The 25,971-nt window shown below is 42.5% G+C and overlaps 1 protein-coding gene across 2 annotated transcripts in view; it reads right to left on the bottom strand.

Annotated features, from left to right (window-relative positions):
* The window catches only part of GULP1 (GULP PTB domain containing engulfment adaptor 1), a 918,177-nt gene that overhangs the window by 326,590 nt on the left and 565,616 nt on the right, over window positions 1-25,971 (bottom strand). For both annotated transcript variants that reach the window (XM_075180055.1, XM_075180054.1), the window contains exon 8: window positions 10,117-10,215. In XM_075180055.1, the coding sequence (XP_075036156.1) occupies window positions 10,117-10,215 (99 nt within the window). The remainder of the gene's footprint in view (window positions 1-10,116; window positions 10,216-25,971) is intronic.

Here is a 25,971-nt window from a genome sequence, read left to right on the forward strand (position 1 = left end):
TCAGTTAGTTCAGTTAGATCTCTGGCTCTGGAACACTGCTAAGAGAAGTGATTGGAGACATAGATCTAGTCTATTACACATACTGTAGGCATATATACTACTACCTCATTAGATGAGTTATAGTCCTGTTAAAATTATCAGATAAGTTTAATATGTCAGATAATTTTTAATATTTTAAAAAGGGCAATCACATACAAAAACTAGTAGTGACATGTTGAGCTCTGCAAAGTTAATTACATTTTCATTATTATTTTTTATTTCCATAATATGCAAATGAAAAAGACCCAAATTCAGAGTATTATAAAGTGTCACTTTTTTGCTTTTAAAATTGAGATCAGTGCAATCAGGATATAGGGGAGATGTATCAAACCTTAGGCGGGAATTTTTACAGCTGTAAAGAGACCCAAAATAGGCATCACATTACTGGGGGCAGGGCCAAAAGGCGCAATTAGCAAAGCCCCGCCCCCTACACCCATACCACGCTCCAGGAACTCCCAGACGTAACCAACATAATGTTGGCAATTATGACTAATCAGCTCCTGTCATTTATCTAGCAGAGTCTATAAAATGGCAGAAAATGATTAGTTGCCATGGGCAACGTTTCCACTTTATATCTCTTGAAGGTTTAATACATCTCCCCTGTATATATGGTGCAGTAAACTGAACTACAGTATATAGCATGCATCACTCACCAGTGCAGTGTGTCTTTAGCTGACAGGGAAGGGAATGTTTCCTGTGACTCATGAGCTAAATGATCTAAATAATGAGAGTGAAATGATTCGGAGAGTGAAATGATTCAAAGAGTGAAATGATTCGAAGAGTGAATGATTTGGAGACTCATATGAGTCAGTGAGTGAAATGAACTAGATGAACTAATGAACCCCTGAGCAAGGAGAATGACTCATGACTCATAGTCAGTGATCAGCTCCTGTGTCTCACACAATGTCTGAGTACAGCAGTGCCACCTTTGGTAGTTTAGAGGTACTGACTCATGAGTATTAAATGAGAGAGCTGAATAGAATCAAAAGAGCCAGTGTGAATGAGACAGTGAGTGAGGCTGCTGGAGCTGCTCTGCTTTATCTCTAACTCCTCCCACTTGTTTTAGTGCTTGGTGAACTAATCTTTGCCAGAGCTGTGAACTAAATGATATAGTACACTTTGAAGATTAGTTAATTTGAACTAATCATTCGTGAACTACCCATCACTAGTCTATTTCAGTCAGCCCCTCAAGATCTGTACAGAGGACGACATCAGAAGGGAGTTGAATCATATTTAAAATATTTTTCTGTTGTTTTTCAGGTTTATAGAGTGTTCCCCAAGCCAGTTTAATTTACTTTTGCAATCCCAGTCTAGCCAGCCTTGTTTTTGCCTGATTTTTACCCCTATCCGCCAAGTCCACCACACCTTCACCTACCCACTCCCCTCTCCCCTTCTCCATCCGTTCCCGTGCCTGTTCACCCCCCGTGCCCCCTCCTCTTAATTGTGCAGCGCGAGACCTCCTTTGCTGACGTGCCCCGGCCAAAAAGAAATTCTGCCCGCCCCATCAGACTCCGTTCCTCTCCTTCTGCCTCCCCCCCAAGTCGCAGTGGTCATGTTTGACAGCGTAACCCGACGCAACAAGCGGCTCCCGCTCTCAGCAATATCCCCTCCATGATAGAGCTTACCGTGTGTGGCCCCGACCCGGTCCCTGCATCTTCTGGTGCAGGCAGGGGAAAAAGCAGTGAGTTAGTCTCCTCTCCTGTCCAGAGGTCCCGGTACGGCGGCAGGCGCATGCGCACTTCGCAGGCGGCGCATAGGGGTGCTGGATGGTCCATCACTATGGCTGCTACAGGACAGGTGAATCAGTGCCTGGGTAACAGGGGTGGGGGCTCCCAAATAAATTTGGCAAGCATATCCAGAGAGGGTGTTTTACCAAGGACACCTCCTAATTTCACTTCAGCTGTGGACTGTCATTCCCAAATATATCCACTAGGGGGAACACTTACACAAGATTTTGATGTGGATCGCTTAGCTCTGCAGTTAACCCTTCCTATGCTGGCAAGAATATAGAGCATCAATGAGGTTTCTAGGCCGGCCCTGCACCAATTATATTTTCCGCCCAGCCCATTTTTGCCCAGTAATCCCAGGGGATAAGTCTGGGGCTCCCGTTTTTATAACGATCCTCCCCCTGCCAGGAGATCCCTTTACTCCAGTCACCTAGAAGCAGACCAGGACCAACACTTCAATAGGCGGCATCAAAGCCAGTAAAGGCAAGCTTACCCCATGGTTTCCTCTTTAGCCTCCCCACCGTGGTCCAGTCTTGTGTCCCTTATGAGCCTCCAGCCATTTAGTCAGTCGGGGCGTTTTTCATCTCCACCCAGGATAGACGATCTAAGTGGGCGTATTGGGTATTGACAGATACAACATCTCGCAGCCATTTTTTTCTTAGGTCATTGACTGGTGTGACACAACTGAACCCCCCTTTGGGGAATCCCAGCATTTTTCCATACAGGCACCACGTGCCCCTCCCCCATAGAACGGTTTCCCGGTTTAATCCACCAGCCGAAACTGTAGCTGACCACCACCATACTAGCTCTGTCGACAGGACTCAGTTATCATTCTCCCCCTTTCCATTTTCAGGGATGATTTCAGTTTTGCAGACAGCCAAAGTCGGCAGCACAGCCCAGGCTCCAGACATTCAGTCACACATAAAGAGGTAACCCAGGACCGTTTTGACCCATATCCATTGCCTCCATATCCGTTTTCCTTCAGGACACAGTGTAGCAAGTTTCTAGGCACGTGGTTACGCAGTTGGATAGTGGGGTACAACAGCAATTACAGCTACCAGCCTCAAGCCCCTACACCCCTGATCAGTTACTACCCCTAATATTGACACAGCAGCCAACAGGAGTGTCATCTAGTATTACTGCCAAGGATGCTAACGTTTGTGTCATTTCAGCGCCACAGAGTCAGCCCACAAGGAAGGAATTCTTCCTATGCAAGGAACAGACCAGCACACCACATCGGTCGGCAACACGGAGCAACCAGCAACAAGCCAAGCCAAACCAGGAATCGGGATTGATTAATCTGGAAACAGTGCGTTAGATGACACTTCTTTAAATGTTTTACACTCTACACAATATGACAGTCCACATATTGACACCACTAGTGATGAGTCATCTGATGTGGAACCAGGCGCGTGCAAACTCATAAAACTGTTACAGACACAATTAATAGGTAAACCTTTATCAAAATATAGTCTGGTTTTAGGAACCCAAGAAGGAGCCCGTGCAGGCGATATGGGGCAGTGTGAGAGTCCAGCTATCACTCTCGGGTTAGGCCCAGCGTTAGAGATAAAATAAGGATGGGAACTTTTATAGACATGTTTATCTACTCAAATATTCATCCATTTGCTATATATTATGCATAATTCAGTTAGCCAGCAGCAAGTTACATTTTATGCTCCTACAATTAAGTATGATGTGAATCTTTATTGTGTTTGTTATCTTTACAGTTACAGTCACCCACTTCTACCTAAAAAGTGTATATGTGAATCTAAGCATGTCTGAGTTCAGTCTTCTTTGCTTGTTTTAGTGAGAATAAATAAGGAAGTCGTCCAAGATCATGGGATTTCTGTGCTAACATAAACATGGAAAAAATGAGTCATTAAAATGAGTCAGTACATGAAAGAAACTTCAGACTGACACAATGAAGAAAATATATGTTTAAGGAAAAATAACTGTATTCCCATAATCTGTCTTTGGTAATATAATTATGCACGCAATGTTCATGCTGCATATCAAAATGTGTACTTTTGATTTAAGCCGTTTAATGTGTCCCCCTCCTCCCCATTTACACAGACATTTAATACATTCCTTTGTGATGAAACCATGAAAAAAATATAAGTATTCTTAAATGCATGCAATGATAAAACAAGGAGCATAGTAGTTTTATAGTTGGTGGGAATAAAGCTATTTTAAAAAATGTGACAGAAAAGTAAAAAGAATTGATTTGGGGTGAATGAGGAGGAAGAATTATGGGAATGAGTATCAGTTGTTCTCACTTGTTTGTAGATGAATCCCAAACTACTTGTGTCACTCATTGTGAAAATGTTTGATGATGAAAGTGTTTCATGAGACACAACTGTTCAGGTAAAACAAGGTAAACAAACTTAAATGTGAGAATCATGTCTGCAGATAGACACGAGTGGGGTTAACAATAAAATAAAGTCATGAGTGAACAAGGGTAATTAGTAAATATGACAAAAATATTTTTTCTTTATAAAATATGAAATCATGGGGTAAATAATAGCTGTTAAATAAATAGCTGAAACTGAAACTGCTCTCACAAAACTGACCAGTGATCTATTTACTGCAAAATCTAATAGTAATTTCTCCATACTCATTCTCATTCCTTTGGTTTTAGACTGGTTATAGTTATAATACCCTAGGCCTGGGCCACACCCCCGTACATATACCTACTACATTTCTGCCACTTCCTTTGTTCTCTATAGTGTTATAAGTGCTAGCTCCCTTATGAGCTCTATTTTGTTTTTTCCCCAACCTGTCTCTCCCTATCTTGTCCTTATCCTCCTTCAATGTTTCCCTGGAGACTGTCTGGAGACGGTGACCCCCCCCATCCTTTGACCCTTTAATTGCTTTCTTCACTGCCAACAGTGGTTGGATTTCTTTTTATAAATGCAAGGGCCTAAACTCACTTAATAAGCATAGGGTTGCCCTCAAATATTTTGTGGTGCAGAACGCCAATATCGTTCCTGTTCAGGAGACCCACTTCTCACTACACCTTTCCCCTCAAATCCCTAACCATAAATACCATACCTACTACACGGCCTCAGGCCTATTTAAGCACTATGGCATGACTATCCTCAGTAGTGCCAAATGTCACTTCAAAGTGGAAAAGCAGGTCACCGCCAAAAATGGGAGATGATCCTAGTGGGGAAAATAGGACGGCAGTCTATCACTCTGGCTTCCTTGTACATGCCTAATTTACGACAACTTTGTTTCCACAGAAAAACATGCCAGGTCATTCATAAGGTTAAAAGAGGAATGCTTCTCTGTATGGGTGATTTTAACGTAGCACCTAATCCTAGTTTTGATCGTACCTCTATATCTTCCAGACAGTCCATGGCTTCTTTCATTTCTTCTTCCTCTGCTTTCTCTCAACTTATAGCTGAATTCGACCTTTATGATGCTTGGAGAGCTCATCACCCAAGTGAAAAGAACTTTACTCACTTCTCACATGTTCATAAATCATACTCCCGAATTGACCTCCTGCTGACGGACAAATGGTCCTTACAATGATTAACTAACATAGCTATTCTCCCTTTAGCATGTCTGACCATGCCCCCTTGGTGTGGACACTGGAACCCATTGCTAGCACTTGTCTGCCTAGACCATGGAGACTGGCTGTCTATGTCATGACAGATGAGGTGGGTGACCAGGTAATGTCAATGCTCTTGAGTCATATCCACAGCATAACCCTCCTGATCTATACCCACTGGTGTGCTCTTAAGGCAGTCATGAGGGGGGATGACTATCCAGACAGGTGCTCGGATTAGGAAAACCCAGTCGAAAGTGCAGGCCTCTTATGAAGCGCAGCTGACGGCTTTAGAAGTTCAGCATAAATGTACTCCCTCTGATCCCAACATCAAAGCTGGCCTTGCAGCTCTGCATAAGAAAATCAACAACATATCGCTCTTACAAATCAATAACGCCATAGCTAGATTAAATCATAAATTCTACAACGTATGCAGCAGAGCTTGAAAATTGCTTGCACGTAAGTTTCGGGGTAAGAACGCCATTAATTGGATTAAAGTTTTACATACTGACTAGGGTGCCTGCATCTCTAACCCCCTGAGTATAGCGAACCAATTCACTAACTTTTATGATGTCTCTATAATCTCAAGAACGACCCTTCCTTGACCCATCCAACCCCTGACTCTATTAATGACTCTTTGGCTTTGGTGAAGCTTCCATCTCTGTCGCCGATGAGGATCAGGCCTTGTGCTCCGACTTGAAGGACTATGAATTTAGCGGTGCTATAAAGTCTACGAAGTGCGGAAAGGCCCTGAGCCCTGATGGCTTCATGTACGACTTCTACTTCTCTTTCCAGCCTGAACTGACCCCCATCCTTGCGGCTCTGTTTAACAGTGCTACCCGTGAAACGTACCTGCCTGCAGAGATCTTCAAAGCACAGATTATTTCTATGCCCAAACCAGGCAAGGATCCCTCAAACTGCTCTAATTATTATCCTATCGTGCTCCTCAACCCCGACCTTAAAGTTTTCGCACAAGTGATCCATCATGACCAGAAGAGATTTATACCTGATAGACAAGTGCCGGACAATACGCGGCGGGTCTTCAATCTCTCTGAGACACAAACCCCCAGCTCCCTCCCTCTGCTGCTTCTTGCACTAGATGCTGGAAAGGTATTTGATAGGTGTTAGGCACAGTCCCCGCTGATCCTGTCCGACGGGGACGGACACCTGACTTCCGCCGAGCGCTTGGTTGCTCAGCAACAGACGCGCTGCGGCTTCCAATCAGCCTACCTGACGGGCGCATACGCCCTGCCACCGCCCCATTGCTTAGCAACGGGACACTACTTTACCTCAGCCTACCACCCCCTGGCTCTCCCAATCAGCAGTAGCCTGCCTCTATTTAAACCTGGCTCTGGCACCATTAGGGTGCCAGAGTAACAGGTTCTATTACCTAGTATTTGTTCCTGGTTCTCCCTGCTATTTCCAAGCTTCCCTGTATCATTCCTCCTATATTCCTGCTCTCCTGTTGTGACCCGGCTTCGGCGACCATTCCTGTTTCTGTGTGAGCCATATTGTTCCTGCGACCTTGGCTTGTTGACTACTCCTCTGTATTCTCCCTGGTACCTTGCATTCCCGAATGACTTGACCCGGTACGTCTGACTCTTCTACACTACACCGGCAACTGGCTAGTAGGACCGCGACCTGCGTACCCTGTGCAGGGAAGTCCAAACCTCCTTGCGGGAGTCCATGGCGAATACCAGGGGTACGTTACACTCCGCACCTGTTAGTTCAGTAGCGCTAATACCAGTTAGTGTTTGCCTCATTGTAGTCCTCAGTAGGCCTACGGCCTGACAATAGAATTAACTGGGAGTACCTGTCCACTGTCTTGACAAGATTTGGCTGTAGAGGATTCTTCCTCCAGGCTACACGCACCCTCTACTCTATGCCTATTACCAGAGTCTTTAGCAATGGGTACCTATCCCCCCCCCCTTTTGAATCACCAATGGCATATATATATATAATATATATATGTATATATACATATATATATATATATATATATATATAAATATATATATATATATATATATATATATATATATATATATAAAAATATGTATGTATATATATATATATATATATATATTGTACATATATATTTGTTTTCTTAATTTATGTAAGCCATTTGAATTATGCTACTATATAGACTGTAATTTTTTGATTTTTGACTTTGTTCTGACAAAGTTTCAATAGCGTTTTTTACCAAGTTGTAAACAAAATATTTGAGCTACATTCGAACAATGCGAACAATTTCTAGCCCATTTCACATATGATCGAGACAGTTCTCACATGTGGAGAACAGTTTGCTCATAATCACCCATCTGAAATATGTTTGAGCTTCAATTTATATTTTTTTAATATTTTCTAATGTGATTGGCAAATCTGAAACATAAACATTAAACTTTAATCACTGTGGGCCTGATTTAGAGTCGGATAAAAGTCCTTCTGTTTCAACACAAGAAGCACTTTTGTCCAAAGATCTGTCTCAATTTGGGGTAGGTAGTGGGTGAGCCTAGCAATGTAAAGACGTGTTCACACTCTTTACATGCTATTTTCAGTTGAAAGCAACCGCAGATAGATGTATCACTTGCCAACTCTCCTAGAATGTCTGGGAGACTCCCGAAATCCGGATAGGTCTCCCGAACTCCCGGGAGAGCAGGCAAGTATACTGCAATTTACTCGCCAAAAAGACGCGATTTGAGGTGAATTGCGTCATTTTGGCCCCGCCCCCATGACAAAATGACGTTTTTGTCACGAGGGGTGGTCAAAATGACGCAATTGACCGTGCCACCCCCCATCCAGCCCTCCAACCACACCCTCTGCCCGCTATCTCCCGAAATTCACTATTCAAAGGTTGGCAAGTATGACGTATCATTTGCTGGTGCTTCAGCTGGTGCAATAGACCTTGATGTATTAAAAAACAAAGTTAAAAAAATAAATACATTTAAAAAAAAAGGTCTCTCCCAAACAGCATACCCAACCATTGTGCTGTTTGGGGGGGAAAGAACAATTTTTATTTTTTTATTATATTATATTTTTATTTAATTATCTGCTTTACAGGGTGCTGTGCATTATACATTTGCACGCTAGCCCATAAGACAAAGAGGCGTGTTTGTGCTACTATAAATACTGTGTAAAATACGGGATGCAATTTGCACCTACAATTTCAGTGTTAATTTTGTCCGACTCTAAATGAGGCCCTGTATTGGTAACACAGTACAAGTTAAAAAAATGTTAAAAATACTCTGGGTTTTTTTTCAAATATTTTTGATGTGAACAATGAGTGGAGAACAATGATCCTTGAAAGAGAGCTGCAAATTTAAAACTGAAAAATTGAATTGCTGTATAAAAAAGACTGCACATCAATTTATTTGAGACCCTTGAAGCAGTGAAATTCAACCAAATTCTGAACCTATTAAAAATTTTCAAACATCTTTAAGTAGAACAACAACAGAAAATAATATGCAAAGAAGACTGCATGCTTTATGAGCTATATAATAAAATTATAAATTGTATACAAGAGCAATCAAGCCATGCCACTTAAATAGACACTTTACATTTTAATGCAGAGGTGTACACAGAATCCTTTTCTTATTTTCATCCGTGCAATTGCACCTGTTTGCAGAGCACATGCACAGGTTAGCATGTCAAGATTGTGTTGATTGCAAGGAGGCAAGATTTTGCTCCTTATTTTCAGCAGATAACAGTATTCCTTGGAGAAAGCAGGCTACCTGGAATAATAGTAATGCTTCTGTGCATAAATGCAAAAACAACATTTAGTTTTGTGGGAAAAGATATCGTAAAACTTCAAGCGGTGGAGAGATTTTATTTATGAAGCACATTAGAGTATCGCATATTCTTAGCTTCTATAAGTTGCAGGGGAGCATAGGCAGGGGGGAAGGGGGCTGGTAAATTTTAGCCCGGGGAACAAGATTTGACATCATCATCTATTTATTTCATACTTGCCAACTCTCCCGGAATGTCCGAGAGACTCCCGCATTTTAGGAGAGTCCCACAGACACCCGGGAGAGTATGGCAATCTCTCGAATTTTGCCCTCTTCCTAGTGAAGTGGGCAGAATTTGGTCCAAAATGCCATGATTCTCCGTGAATCACGGCATTTGGCCCCGCCCCTGGTGTAAAAGGACGCGTTTGCGTCATTATGTCACAGGGGGCGGGCCAAAATAAGCCGATTTTTGGTGCCCTGCCCCCTCATGCCCACCTCCCCCAGCAGGCTCCTGGAAAACATTTCCATAAAGTTGGTAAGTATAATTTATTTATATAGCACCACTAGTTCCGCAGCGCTGCACAGAGAACTCATTCACATCAGTCCCTGCCCCATTGGAGCTTCCAATCTAAATCCCCTAACATACACAGACTGAGAGAGATTAAGGGCAATTTAATAGCAGCCAATTAACCTACCAGTATGTTTTTGGAGTGGGGGAGAAAACCCACGCAAACACGGGGAGAACATACAAACTCCACACAGATAAGGCCATGGTCAGGAATCAAACTCATGACCCCAGTGCTGTGAGGCAGAAGTGCTAACCACTAAGCCAACATGCTACCCATCAATACATGTTACACTAACCAACTAACATTTTTCATTCCTGATCTTCACCTCTACATGCATCCAAATATGATTCAGTCAGAATTTCATCATTATTGGTATGCATTTTTATAAAAGTCTTAGCAGCTTCTTTATCTATTGCGCTATGGAATTCTTTGATCAAAATTACAAAAAAATATTGCTGAACCCTCTTTGGGCTTCTATGTAATTCATTGTTGTTTTGATTGCTTACCTTTGTTTTTGGTTCAAGGATTTTTACACCATATATCGATATTTGCAGTTCAACCTTTGGAGTTTTCTGTCCTTCAGATTTCTTGATATGTCTTGCAAACTGAAAAAAAAACATATTTTCATAATTCACGCAAAAATATGATATTCTACACATATAATTTGAAGTGAATGTAAAAAAAATAGCATATTTAGAACCTGGTTAATTATTCACAATGATATCCCAAAATTCAAAACAGTTAAAGAAGAACAAAAGTAGAAAATTTGTCCACTACAAATCCTTAAACCATAGGATTATAGCACCACCTGCTGTTTTTTATATGCTATGCTAGCATTTGCTTATTTTTTGACAACTGACAGACACAGGGCTTGATTCATTAGGGCACGCATTCTGAGTGCAACACGTGCTCAGAATTTGATGCCCATATTTAGGCTTTGCATGCACCCAAATTCATCAAGCCATGGATCTCAAGATCTGTGGCCTGTTGAATTTGGCTGCAAGGATGTTGTAGTACACAGGCACTGCAGGTACATATGTACCTGTCAGCACCTCATGGGCCAGCATATCGCCGGCATTACAGCCGGCCGACCCACTGGCTCTTTACTTTGTAAAATAATAGACTAAAAAAAAAAGTGTGGGGTCCCCCCCAACTAATGATATTAACCCTAGCGCTGCAGGGTAGTGCTTCACAAAAACCAGTATTAAACCAACCAACCAGGGCTGGTAGAACTATAGCAGGGGGACACGCAGCAGGGGGTCCCCCTACCATAATGACAAATCAATCCCAGGCATTTCAGCACAGGGCTGGATTTCCTAGGGAGTGGGGTCCACAAAAAATTGTATGGACTTCATTCTAGGAATACCCACTCAATCTGAAAGCACTAGTGCTCTTCCTACACCCCTAAGATGGTGGGTGTAGGGTAATAAACTGTGGAAAAGAAAGAAAGAGAGAAAATCACCGTTTTATTTTCTGGAACTACAAGTCTCAGTCAGCCTGCGCTGCTATTAACAGTCAGGGCATGCTGGTGCTTGTACAACTACAAGCACCAGCATACCCAGGGCAGCCAGAGCATGCAGGCTCTTGGAGAACCATAAGTTCCAGCATGCCCTGACACTTAGGGCTTGCTGTGACCTGTAGTTCCATAAAGTAAAATTTAAATAAATCACAAAACCCTGTTTTTAACCACATTACAAAGGGGGTTTCCCATGACAGCGTGGGAAACCCACTTACAGTATACAGTATAAATAGACCTTGCACCTGTTTATATTTCATCCTGCATTGGATGGTCTTCCATAGAAGACCACAGTGCGTTCGGTCATTATGGTTTTTTGATGTTGCCAAACCGGATACTGCTGGTATATTATGGGCTCATTATGACTGAAGAACAGATTATATTTTTCAAGACTTTGTGGAATATTTTGGGGCTTTTCTGACCAAAGAAAGAAGATTGTTTAATGTGATATTTGGAATATTATAGGGTCTTTGTGACTGAAGAAATGAAGATGCTTTACATGGACATTTGGAAAATAATTTTTTGAGGTTTTTTTTTTTTGGGACTAATCCAGGATCTGGAATGTCATTGTTTTTGGATAGCAACATGACCTTTGGAGTATTTTGGTTTGGTTTTGGTTATGGTTTTAAGCCTAATTGGATTAAAAGGTTACAAATAAAGACATAATATGGTATATATTATTATTATTAGAATTGATTTGTAAAGCGCCACAGTGCTCCGCAGCGCCGTATAGTAGGGAAAACAGTACATACATAAAACAGGAACATACAAAGCAGATAAAATAAAGGCAGACATGAAAACCAAGGGTATGAAGACCCCTGCTCATTAGAGAGTTTGCATTTTAAGTGAAGAGTGCACAGCTGAAACAAGAGGAGCAAATATGGCTCAGAGTGGAGATTGGGAGATTTGTGAGTGTAAATTAGTGTGAATAGTATTATCGGGGATAAGGTTAACACTAAAAAAAGAGATGGATTTTCAAAGAGGGTCTAAAGATTTGAAGGCTGTGGAAAAGTCTGACTGAGCGTGGTAGGAAAATCCAAAAGTGGGGAGCATCATGAGAGAAATCTTGTAGGTGGGAGTGAGAGGTGGTTACCAGAGACGAGACAAGGCGCAGTTCAGAGGTAGATCTAGGGTACATGTATAAAGATCCTCCCACACATACAGCTAGATAAAATTGGAAAACACAAACCTGAGTCATTAAGGGATAGATCTCTGTATTTTGTGTGTATCGAACGTAAATTCCTTCTACGCATGCTCTCAACAGGGACTCTCGTCTGCCAGCCATCGCAGATACTGTACTTTTGCAAACGCAACAGGCACTTACTAAGGGCTATGACATTGGGGTGTGAACATTGAGGAAAAGGGATGTGGTGTCAAAGTCAAATAATTGGATGAAGTTGGCTAAATTGATTAATATTGGTTTACCGTGCGATTGCGATTAGTACACTACATCTAATAATGCAACTGCACAGGTAAACAACACAAACACTTCCATTTGTAAATAGTACACATTTATTAAAGTTCCAACCCATATTCATTTATTAATAATTTAATTAGAAATTATTAATATATAGATAAAATTACAGTAAAGGTATTTATGGTTCAGGTTCTCAGAAATGTATGGAGTTTGGTCTCATAGTAATCCATATTTTACCAGCAGAAATCAACAGAAGAGCGATTGCACATAGTGATCGCTAGTTATGAATAGTATGAGATTAATACTCAAAAGCACTTGGTTTATGGGTCAGTTTAAATTGGTTTTTCGGCAGGAAGATACGTATGCTACAGTTGGAGTGAGTATCCCCCACCTTTCGAAGGAGGATCAATTAAACTGACTTATGACCAGCAGTCTGATGGAACATCGTAAACCCTGGACCAATGAAGAACTTTCTTAGTGTTATCTGTGTATATTTGTGACATCATCATTGTTTTTGTTTCTATACCAAACTATATAAACTGGCCTCTGACACAAAAACAGTCTATTTGCCAACAGGCATCAGCTTTGACGACTGTTCCTGGATCCAGGGAGCGCAGCACATGTATCGGTTATACTTTATAACATTCTTATTGTATTTTGCTTCTTATTTCTGTTAAATCTCCATTGTGCGTAGGAACCACACTGATCGCATCAGACAATATTTATTGGCGACGATAGACACGGACATAACAATTTGGGGGCTCATGAACCGACGTTACATTACTCAAGGACTCGCAAAACCTACAGATTTCGGTTTACCAACAAAGGGTGGAGATACATCAGTTACAGGTAAGAGCGCAAATTGTTCTATACCTTTTATTACCCAGTGTTGCTAAACCGAATATCTGCTTTGGGTGATCTAAGGGTTGCTGGCGAGAACCTAGGTACAAGAAAGAAAAATTGTTTCTTTTTCATGTCATTTTGCGATTAACACGTGGTTTGTTTGCATAGCATTTGCATATACACTATATGGACAAAATCCCTGAATAAATTGCCGGTAATAATTTGTGAAACCGATGAAGCGTTGAGTAGCTTTTAAGCCTGCGGCCGGGGCCAGTCAAGGATGGCCTTCACTTAATCAGGGGCCATTTGAAGGCAGATCCGGACACAATGTATCCCAGAAAGGGTACATGGAATTGATGAAAGAGGCGTTTCTTCATTTTGCAATGTAAGTGATTTTCCCGTAAGCGAAGGAGCACTTCTTTCACATGGACATAAATAGACCACCACGGACTGGTACAATAAATCCAGGAAGATTTCTTTGACAAATTTTTGGAATACGGCTGGAGCGTTACATAGTCCAAATGGCATTACAAGGTACTCGTAGTGAATGTCTAATCCTGATTAGATTGTATTATAGGAAGAGGTAGAGAAAATTACTTGTTTTATGCCATGACAGGTGCCAGACTATGTGACTTGCAAGAAGATCCCCAGGAGATAACCCGAGCATGATGAAAGTCAAATTGAGGAGAGTGTGTCCTTAGCCAAGGTAAACCCAAAATAATAGGGTTAATGGATTGCGGGAGAACCAGGAATTTAATCCATTTTGAATGGAGAGCTCCTACTATCAGCCAAACAGGAACAGTGCGGGTGATAGAGCCATTAGAGACTCGATCTCCATCTAATTCGATGAGCGTCAGAGGCTGAGGCAAATGTGTAGTACCCAAATGGAGCTGCAGGACCAAACTGGATGATATGAAGTTCCCTGCAAATTCCGAGTCCACGAAGGCAGACAGAGGTTGAGGACCATCAGAGGAAAAGAGAATAATGGGCATGAGAAATTCGGATTCATTCTGGGAACAGGGAGATGAGGACTGGGATCCTAGACTGACCTCCCTGCAATCGCCTAGGAGGCGGCGTTTCCTGATCTCTTTGGACATAAAGAGAGAAGATGTCTGGGATCTCCACAGTGGAGACATAATCGATTCTTCAGATGTCTGTCTCTTTCTTCAGGAGATAGTCGCGAACAACCAATTTGCATGAGTTCCTCCATGCGGAAAAGATTGACGACCACTTTCTCGTTCCTTTGAGAGTTCTCGGTGGCGAATATCCACTTTAATACACAAAGAAATTAAATCATCCAATCTAGAAGGCAGATCTCGTGACGCTAAATCTTTCTTTTCCTGTCATTTAAGCCTTGCCAGAAGGTAGTGATAAGTGCCTCCTCATCCTAGCAAAACTCAGCTGCTAGTGTCCGGATCTGGACCACATAATGACCAGCTGAGAGGGTTCCTTGACAGAGGTTCAAGAGACAAGTGGAAGCAGGAGATACCCAACCTGCGGAAGCTTTCAATAAAAGTCATGGAATTCTGCAGTAACAGATTGTCACATTACCACAACGGAGATGCCCAGGCAACGGTTTAACCCGAAAGAAGAGAAATTATATAGGACACCTTAATTCTGTCTGAAAAAAAGTTTTCAAGTGTGCGTTCAAGCTGTATGGCACAATGATTAAGGAACCTGTGGCACTTCTTCGGGTCACCGGCATATTTCTCTGGAGGTGGTATATGCAACCGGATATCACATATACATGTCAGATTCGAAAAATGCTCTCTGACCAATGACTGCCCTTCTTTATACAATAGAATTCCTAAAAGTATCTAACATATATGTAATCCAAAATAAATGGAAAAATATGGCATTGTTTCAATAAAACAATCCAGATGGTGATAAACACGCAATAAATAGTCTGTATAGTTCAAATGCTTTGTATAACCGTTCTCCTCTGTTACATCAAATCCTCTATGATCGCTTGTCAGATGGATATACATGCAAAAAAAGAAAAATAAACAAACATAGTACAACCCGTATAAATGTCGCAATATTAAAAGAAAAAATATATCCTCTTAAACCCGTGTGGAAATGATGTTAATGGAAACACCACATGAGGAAAAAATGTACTGAACCCCTTAGGGGTGTGCACTTACTAGAACCAACTTTAATCAAATGGTTTTTGGAATGATTTTTATCACTTTGCACATGTACTGCTTCCCCTTTTTTTTATAGTGGTGGTTGTCATAGGAGATGTTTTAATACAGGTCATCATACCTTTAAATTTAGGGATTTACAAATAAGTGTTATCAGTCCCATTAGGAGCTATACATTATTCCAAGGGCTTTTATATTAGTCCCCACGATTATAGCACGTATTAGGGACATTTTGTTAATCTTTTGATGATTGATTGATTTATCATCCATAAGGACAAGTATTTAGAGTGGACCTCCATGTAGGCATTTATTGGTGTGATAGATATATTCCATCTTGTCTTATATGTTACCCTTGAGTAGATTAGATTTAGAATACAAATTTTACATACACCCGTGCATTTTTATGAGAAGAGTCGGAGAAAGGATCTGATTGGTTGAAGTCATGTATAAGGGATTGTTCGTTTGTTCACTCACTATGCCTGGATAAAGATTATTGAATCGAAACGCGTCAGAAGTGAGTGATGTCAGACGCTCCGACTGGGATTCTTTTGGTATGAGGACTCTGCTCTTTTAGAAAGAAATATCTGCGGGAGTTTTACCCGGGACACTCCATGCTGAGTTTATTTACCATCATGCTTATCGGTTTCAGCAAAGGGGTAAGAGGCCATCCACCCTCGGTGTAGGAGTTTTTAACATTAGGATTGTATACATGAAGTTTCTCTGTATATGACGATTTTAAGTTTTTTATATGTTTGGAATAAATTGTAAAAAGATTTCACACTATGGAGCATGGTTTTTCCCTCATGTTTACATAATGGTGGAGTGGAATCTGGTATTCCGAATATAAAGTGAATAAGAAGATATCAATTCAGTGATATGCTTGACTTTCAGCTGATTCTAGTGAGTACATGCCCATAAGGGGTAAAGAAGATTTTCTATACGAGGTGTTTTACACTATCTTTCCATTATCAAGACACTAAAGGATTATGTGTTCACTTACATGCCTTTTCTAAAGTTGGTTCTAGTAAGTGCACACCCCTAAGGGGTTCAGTACATTTTTTCCTCACTATGTTTGTTTATTTTTCTTTTTTTTGCATGTATATCCATCTGACAAGCGATCATAGAGGATTTGATGTAACAGGGGAGAACGGTTATACAAAGCATTTGAACTATACAGACTATTTATTGTGTGTTTATCACCATCTGGATTGTTTTATTCCGAATGCCCTCTTTTTCCATTTATTTTGGATTACATATATGTTAGATACTTTTAGGAATTCTATTGTATAAAGAAGGGCAGTCATTGGTCAGAGAGCATTTTTCGAATCTGACATGTATATGTGATATCCTGTAGCGCCCACTTCTCTTATCATTTTTTTGTTTATACCATTATTACTGTACACATTGGGGATTGTGTACTCTAAGAGGAGAGGCAGCTTTGTGGGTAGACCGCGCAGACAGACATCTTTGTTTTATCTTCTGGTATACGCAACCCTCAGGAGCTTGTGGAACTGGTAGAGCTAGTGGAGGCAGAGACAGCAGAGGCAGCTTCTATTCCAGAAGGGGCAACTGGGCGTAGGGGTAATGACCCTTGAAGAGTGTCCAGGCAGGAGACCACACCCTAGATGCACTGTAGGAGCTGGGCCTGATTGGTGACTTGCTGGTCCACATGTTGGGCCAAATGCAAAAGAAGATGCCGGGCCCAATGTTCATTCTGTCTACTCACGGCCAAAGTATGCTGTCACGTTACTGACTTTTGAGGTTGCCAATGACTGATACTGGCGCAACTAATCAGGGAGGCGCGTAGTCTAATACAACCCCGGTATTCACCAGGGACCACTGCTAGGAGATATGGGCTTGGCTGCGTGAGGTGCGCAGGTCGCGGTTCTCCAACTTAGTTATCAGTGCAACAGGAGAGACAGGGATGGTTGTACGGTCTGAGTCAAATGCCAAACAATGGTGCACTACACAAGGGTGATCCAGAGGGAAGGGCAGAAGCAAGCTGAAGGTCAGATTCCAGTTAACAACAAATCACAGGGCAGATAATAGTCAGGAACAATGCCAAAAGTCAGGAACCAAGGTACAAACAACAGGAGTAAGGGAGCAGGATATAGGATGCTGGTGCTGGTGAAACCAATACTCTGGTACCAGACATACGGGGAAGGTGCCTTATATACACTAATGTGGGCCCTGATGGAGAAGTGATGTCTTGGTGGTCAGATGATCCTGACCGCTGGCTGACTGGCTGGTGAAAGAAGTGTCCCGGTGCCTAGTAACGGGACATGGCTTAGAGAAGGAGATAGGTGTCCGTCCCCGGCACGAGAGGACTTTCGATCCAGACGTATTAAGTACTGTTAGAGATAAAATTTGTTTTTAAAAAAAACGGTGAAAGCAGTGAGATTGGTGTATAAGTCAATAGGCAGGGGAACATCCATTGTACTGAAACAAAGCTTCAAGCAATTAGTTCTGAATATAGTGATTTGATGGACTTACATCCAGTCCATACAATAGCAATCCCTAATGTGAAACTGGACAAGGATGGTGTAGTTCTGTTAAGACATTTAGCAATGCATTGTCCATGAACTAGATCTGAATTGCATTCAATTATATCTGAATTTCCGAATCCAAAGAAAGATTTGGCCAAGTGTCTAAAATTTATTAAAGACTTGGGCAATGCTCACCAACCGACCAATAAAGATTGGCGAGTGTTGTTGAAGGACTGTCTTCCTCCTAATGTTGACATAATTTTTTTTTATTAAGGATTACCAATTGGAGGAAGATAAGTACTTAACCAATGAAAATAAAGACTATTTTACCAGAGCTAGGATAACCATGACTAAATACATTGGGTTATCAGATATTAAAGATAATGTACATCAAAGGGAAGTAGCTGTCTCAGTACTAATGGATGGCATCAAGGAAATTTTAAAAGCCAGAGTACAAACCTCATTACCTAACTGGAGAGGGATCACAGTAGACACCCTTATGGAACCTGCTGTAGAACATGACAAACATGTAGGTAAAAGGAAGGAGGTACAGAGTGAGAGGTTAATAATGGTTAGTATCCAGGTACTAGAAGGATTACATACACAACCACAGACTCACAACACATATTATGGGGGACAAAAAAAGCAGGAGACAGTGAGATGCTTCAGATGCTCTAAAGAGGGACATGTAGCAAGAAACTATAGGGAGAGAACAGATAGCGGGGAACAGGGGGACAATAGAAGATTTGGGCCACCTAAAAGAGAGTCACATAGATACCAGCAAAGGAGAGATGCACCTGTCTCTGAGGATTCCCATCAGTTGACCGCACACATTATAGCAGCAAATGCTTTGCGGGAGAGCAATAACCATCACTAGGGGTTAGGTCATACCTGTACCCTAAAACCAGTTAGATTAACTGAAAATCTTATGGAAGATCCCAAAGTGATAGTAGATGTATCCGGTGTAAAACAAGCCTTTCTTGTAGATACAGGGGCAGTCAGGTCAGTGATAACTTCTGCCTTAAGTTTAAGGGTTACTAACAAAACTGTTCCAGCTATGGGAGTAATGGGAAGAGTGAAATATTATCCTTTGACTAAATCTGTGGAGGCTACTATTGGGCCCGTGTATTCCAATCATTCATTTCTCTTGGCTGCAGTGACTCCTACTAGTCTACTGGACAGAGATTTATTATGCAAAATGGGATGTGTTATATACTGTACTCCAGATGGTGTATTTCTGGATATTTCAGGAGAGTTTGCTCATGAGGTGCAAGACATACTGGACACCCCACAAAGGCTAATGAAGCACTCTACTGTTCTAGATCAATGTCTATCTCAGATAGAGGAAATGTTATCATAAGTACCAGGTTCCTTATGGACAAAAGATGGACAAGACACTGGATTTTTGGCAAATATAGCTCCCATACTGGTTCATCTAAAAAATGTCAGACAAGCTCCAAAAATAAAACAATGTCCATTAAAACCAAAGGTAAATTAGGGGTTTATCCGGTGATTGAAAGGCTGCTGCAACAAAGAATTTTAATTCATACATCCAGCACAGCTAACAGTCCAATTTTCCTAGTGAAAAAGAATGGGGGAAGGGGCTACAGATTAGTTCAAGCTTTTAGGGGAATTAATAAAGTAGTTGAGAGCCAATTCCCCGTAGTACCCAATCCAGCTTTCATCCTAATGCAGATTCCTCCATCTGCCAGTCATTTCACTGTAATTGATCTCTGCTCTGCTTTCTTTTCTGGTCCTCTTCATCCTGACTGTCAGTACCTCTTTGCTTTCACCTATAAAGGGGTACAATACACATGGATAAGATTGCCCCGTGGGTTCATTGACAGCTCCAGTATTTTCTCTCAGACCTTGCATGACTGTTTGCAATTCTTCCAACCAAGCAATGGGTCTTACCTAATTCAATGTGTTGACGATTTGCTGCTGTGTTCTGATTTGTTTATGTCATTAGTGTCTGATACTAAACTGTTGTTGCTTCATCTCTCACAAGGTTGCAAAAGATAAATTACAGACATGTCAGTCCAAAGTCAAATACTTGGGACACTGTCTCAACCAGGGGCTAAGACACCGGACAACAGACAGGATTCAGGCCACACAAGACATGACACTACCGCAGAACCAACAACAGATCCGTACCTTCTTAGAGATGTCTGAGTATTGTTGATCATCGAATCCAGGTTTTTCTATTCTGGCCCTGCCATTGCAGGAGTTAGTCTCATCTTCAAAGACTGAGCTTGTCACACATACTGAAGAGTCAGAGCAAGCATTCTTTAACCTTAAAGAGTCTACCTAAAGCACCTGCAATGGGAAAACCTCATTATGAAAAACCTTTTGAGTTATGTTGTACAGAAGCTGATGGTTGTTCAGCAGGTGTCTTGACACAGAAACATGGTGATTCTAGCAGACCGGTAGCATAGTACTGTGTATATTTGAACACTGTCTCAAGATCTCTCCCTACATGTTTAAGATGTGTAGAGGCGAGTGATATTCTGAAAAGTAAGAGCAAGGATGTAGTATTAGGATTAGGACACAATTCAATTGTCTATACACCACATGCAGTATCTGCCGTGTTAAATTTTGCTCAAACTAGGCATGTCTCTTCGGCAAGATTCATAAAATGGGAATTTGCACTGATGGCACCTGCAAATATCACTATTAAAAGGTGCAATACTTTAAATGCAGCTACATGGCTACCATATGTGCCTCGAGATGCACAAAGGGTGGAAAGAGAGGAGACTCTAGCTGAGGGTGAATTTGGCAGGTATACAGATATGCATGATTGTATGGAATATTTAAACCAGATTTTTACTGCAAGACCTGACATACGTGACACCCCTTTAGAAAATGTAGATTTTTAAATTTTACTCAGATGGGAGTTGTCATAGACAGACAGACACATGATAACTATGTACCGTTTATGCTGTTTTAGATGACGAGGGCGTTATAGAAGCTGAACCTTAGGTGTTAAGGTTAGAGTTAGGTTTTTTTGCAGGTCGCTGTACTACGTATTCAAAGTCTTCATGTCGTTCTCTTCTGTCTAGGGGTAGTCAGTATCATTAAACTGACTACCACCGCTAATTGAAGAGTGGTGCATCCAGCGATGCAAGTACAGTAGTAATTTGGATTTGGGCGGGCATCCATTAGATGATTATCATTCTTTGGTGGGTAAGGTCTTAAACAAAACTGAATGCTGAATATGCTCTCAAGTGCCTCAGGGCCGTATACTATAGGACTAGTACCGTTCCCATTAAACATCTCTGAGGTTCCTGAATTTTGTGGGGCAGACCAATAGAAGGGAGATATAATACCACTAGGTCCCTGTGGCTGGATCACTTATAAATAACTTATTGGATCAATTTATTGAAAGAAAATAGCGCTGGGGCCTTATTTATATAATTGCAGATCTACTAGTTTTGTTGTATCGTCTGACACTTTGTATAGGAAATTCATTCATTTCTGAGGTTTATGTCTGATGCAATAAGCATTTGTTTGAGGATTCTGATGTGTAGCTTTGAGAGCAAGTCCTCAATAAGGCTAATTAAGTCTATTTATGTGAGTAACCAACATGTCCTTTTTAGTCTAAATGCACCAGAGGAGGTCGTTACTGGTGTTCATGAGTGGCCTTTTATCCAGTGTGTTAGAACCTGTCTGAACATTGTAAAAAGCATGTGATGCAAGATATCACAGATAAGTGTAAATTTTGTTAAGTATAAATTGCATTTAAATCCATATGTAGGGAAACATATTGCATCCTGATACTAACAATAACTCAGATTTATTGGGGCCAGCAAAGAGTTCAGAGGGCTGGCCCTTCTAGGCTGTGTCCAAAACTGTATAAAACAGTACTGGTTTGTACTGAAATGTTGTTACGAGCCGCGGCGGTGCCCAGCCACCGCGACTCTCTTACCTGCGTCCCGGCCGTCGCTATGGCGACCGGGACATCACTTCCACCCATGTCCCGGCCGTTGCCGGGGCAACGCATAGACGCTTCAGCGCTGCGTCCCGGCGGTGAGAAGCCGGGCGCATGCGCTCAACTATAGGACAAAATGCCTATTTCCTAAGTAATCTAGGGGCAATGCTGAGGATAATCAGAGCCAGGCTCTGATTGGCTGGGCTTACTACTTAAGGCAATGAGGTCTGCTACCTCATTGCCGGTTATAGTTTCTGTTCCAGTCTGCTGACCTGCTCTGTGTCTTGTTCCTGTCTATTGGATATCCTATTTGACTACCCGTGTATGACCCCTTGCCTGGATTTGGATCCTGCCTGTGTATCTCGTGACCTTGACCTCTGGCTTGTATACCGACCATCCTGTCTGCTCGTGACCCCTGACCCGGGTTGTTATCGGATCTGCTATCTGCTGCCGGCCCTTGACCTCTGCTCGGATTCCACTCCGCTTGCCTGGGTTCTCCCCAGCCGGTACACACTTCACGACCCTCTGTCAGTCTGCGGCCCAGTCTGTCCCCACCATCAGGGGCTCCAGTGAACACCTGATTGGCAGAGTAGATTCCGGGTTGTGTTGTGCCGGCTGGAGGGGTTTCTAACATTATAACCAGCCCTCATGTTTCGGAGACGAAGTGGTATGGAAGAAAGCGGAACCAAATCATCTCCTCTTCAAGCCCTGGCGGGTCATGTTGAGACCCTCTACCAAATGATCCGGGAACTGTCCCAGCGTTTGTCCTCCTCAGTCGAGGTCCCCCGGATTACACTACCTATTTCTGGTTCAGTTGATGAACCCAAGTTAAATTTGCCGGACCGGTTCTCCAGAAATAGAGCCCTGTTCCGGAATTTTAAAGAAAGCTGCAAACTCTACTTTCGGCTGAAGCCTCGGTCTTCAGGTTCAGAACAGCAGAGAGTTGGAATTGTCATCTCCCTCCTGCAGGGTGACCCCCAATCCTGGGCTTTCACCCTACCACAGTCGAGTCCTATTGTGCAATCGTTGGAAGCTTTCTTTAATGCACTGGGCCTCCTTTACGATGATCCAGATCGAGTTGCCTCAGCTGAGGCTCATCTACGGGCCTTAAAGCAAGGCCGGCGTTTGGCAGAAGAATACTGCACTGAATTCCGCAGATGGTCGCCTGACAGCGAATGGAATGATCCAGCGTTACGCAGCCAGTTTCGCTTAGGACTGTCAGAGGAGATTAAGGATTCACTTGTGCAGTATCCTTCACCCACTTCGCTGGAGAGCCTTATGCAACTCGCCATTAAAATTGACAGGAGGATCAAGGAGAGGAGGACAGAGAAAGAGGCGTCTTCTTGTTTGTCTGCATTTATTCCAGATTCTTCTGTTGAGAAGCCTACCCAGTCAGGGGCGCTTCGCCTCTCTCCTGATGAAAGAGACAGAAGACTGTCACAAGGCATATGCCTTTATTGTGGTAAGAAAGGCCATTTCTCCTGCTCTTGCCCTTATAAACCTGAGAAAGAAGCATGTGGGGGAAAGATCCACTTAGGCCTGCAAGTTGTTTCCCAAAAGAATGCTGTTCTGATCCCCGCACAAATCACTGTTGGTTCCAGTTCCGTGGCCCTGACGGCCTTCATTGATAGTGGAGCTGCAGGCAATTTCCTTGATATCGGGTTCGCCCGCTCCGCTGGGATTCCGCCTGTAAGGCTCAAATCTGCTATTACAGTCTGTGGCTTAGATGGGAATCCATTGCCTGGAGGCAAGATTGAATGGGAGACTCCGCTATTACATTTGAACATCGGAGCGCTTCATTCAGAGTCTATAACGTTCCTCCTTATTGACTGCCCATCGGTTCCATTGGTTCTGGGCCATCCTTGGCTTTCTCGTCACAACCCTGTTGTGGATTGGGAGAAAGGAGAAATTGTCCAGTGGAGCTCGTATAGTTCACAGTCTTGCTTAACGCTGCCTCTGCGTATGGTACAGGCTATTCCGGAGCAACTTCCCTCACAATACCACGACTTCTGGTATGTGTTTTCCAAGAAAGCTGCGGATACGTTACCACCTCACCGTGACTTCGACTGCGCCATCCAGCTCATACCCGGTTCCAAGTTACCCAAGGGACGCCTGTATTCTCTCTCGGGACCCGAGACCAAGTCCATGCAAGATTATATTGAGGAGAATTTGGAAAAGGGCTTCATCAGGCCATCCAAATCTCCAGTAGGGGCTGGATGTTTTTTTGTGTCTAAAAAAGACGGAGGACTAAGACCCTGTATTGACTACAGAGGATTGAACCTCATCACAGTCAAAAACACCTATCCACTTCCTCTCATCTCTGTATTGTTCGACCAATTAAGAGGTGCCACTGTTTTCACCAAAGTCGATCTTCGAGGTGCATATAACCTCATCCGGATCAGAGAAGGAGATGAGTGGAAGACGGCATTCAATACGCACTCTGGCCATTACGAGTATTTGGTCATGCCATTTGGTCTTAGCAGTATTTCAGGACCTAATCAATGAGGTTCTTTGGGACTTCCTTGGTTGTTTTGTGGTCGTCTATTTAGATGATATCCTCATCTATTCCAGAGCTTTGTCCATACATCAGAATCACGTCAAACAAGTTCTACGAAGATTGCGAGAGAACCACCTTTATGCCAAGCTGGAAAAGTGTGAGTTCGAGGTGCAGAAAGTATCCTTTTTAGGTAACATAATCTCTTCTGAGGGTTTCTCCATGGATCCAACTAAGGTTCAGGCTATTTTAGATTGGGTGCAACCAAACAACCTTAAGGCGGTGCAGAGGTTTCTGGGCTTCTCCAACTATTATAGAAGGTTCATTCATGGCTTTGTGGACATCGTGGCTCCCATTGTCGCCCTAACCCGTAAAGGAATGGATCCAACTAATTGGTCCCCCCAAGCAGTAGCCTCATTCGAAAACCTGAAAAAAACCTTTGTTTCCGCTCAGGTCCTTAGACATCCGGATCCAGCTAAAACATTTGTTCTTGAGGTCGACGCCTCTGACGTCGGTGCTGGTGCCATATTATCACAGAAGGATCCTCATACTAATCGTCTACACCCATGTGCCTATTTCTCCCGTCAGTTCTCCTCAGCAGAAGCCAACTATGATGTCGGGAATAGAGAATTATTGGCAATCAAATGGGCCTTCAAGGAGTGGCGACATTGGCTGGAAGGTGCTTCACATCAGATCTCTGTCATTACCGACCACAAGAACTTGCAATATATTCAATCGGCCAAAGGTCTAAATCCCAGACAGGCCCGTTGGTCGTTATTCTTTACCCGGTTTAATTTCCTGATCACCTATCGACCGGGTTCCAAAAATGTCCGGGCAGATGCTCTGTCCAGAAGTTTCTTGGCACACCACGTTCCAGTTTCAAAACCAGAGCCTATTATTCCTCCTTCCGTAATCCATGCTGGATTAACTCAGGATTTAAGTATCACACTTCAGAGGTTCCAGAAGTTAGCCCCTGATACTACTCCGGAGCAACGTCTCTTCGTTCCAGTTCATCTAAGGAGGGCGGTTCTTGCAGAGGCGCATAATAGTAGGTCGGCTGGACACCCTGGAATTTATAAGACGCTGGAAATTCTTTCCCGTACGGTCTGGTGGCCATCCTTGTCCGCTGACGTCAAAAGTCATGTCCTCTCATGTGAGGTTTGTGCCAGAAACAAAGTCCCCAGGACTCGCCCGGTAGGTCAATTGCTTCCATTGACCACTCCTGCAAAACCATGGACACATTTGTCCATGGACTTTATTGTTGATTTGCCACCTTCTAAAGGACACAATACTATTTGGGTTGTGGTAGACCGTTTCAGTAAGATAGCACATTTCATTCCATTAACCAGGCTTCCTACAGCTCGAGATCTGGCCCTTCTCTTCATACAGCATATTTTCCGGCTCCATGGACTTCCTTCTGATATTGTCTCTGATCGTGGGTCACAATTCATAGCGCAATTCTGGAGATCCTTCTGTACCCTTCTCGGAATCAGGATCAGTCTATCATCTGCATACCACCCTCAGTCTAACGGG

Source organism: Mixophyes fleayi, chromosome 7 (genome assembly GCF_038048845.1).
Source record: "Mixophyes fleayi isolate aMixFle1 chromosome 7, aMixFle1.hap1, whole genome shotgun sequence".
Lineage (NCBI taxonomy): Eukaryota > Metazoa > Chordata > Amphibia > Anura > Limnodynastidae > Mixophyes > Mixophyes fleayi.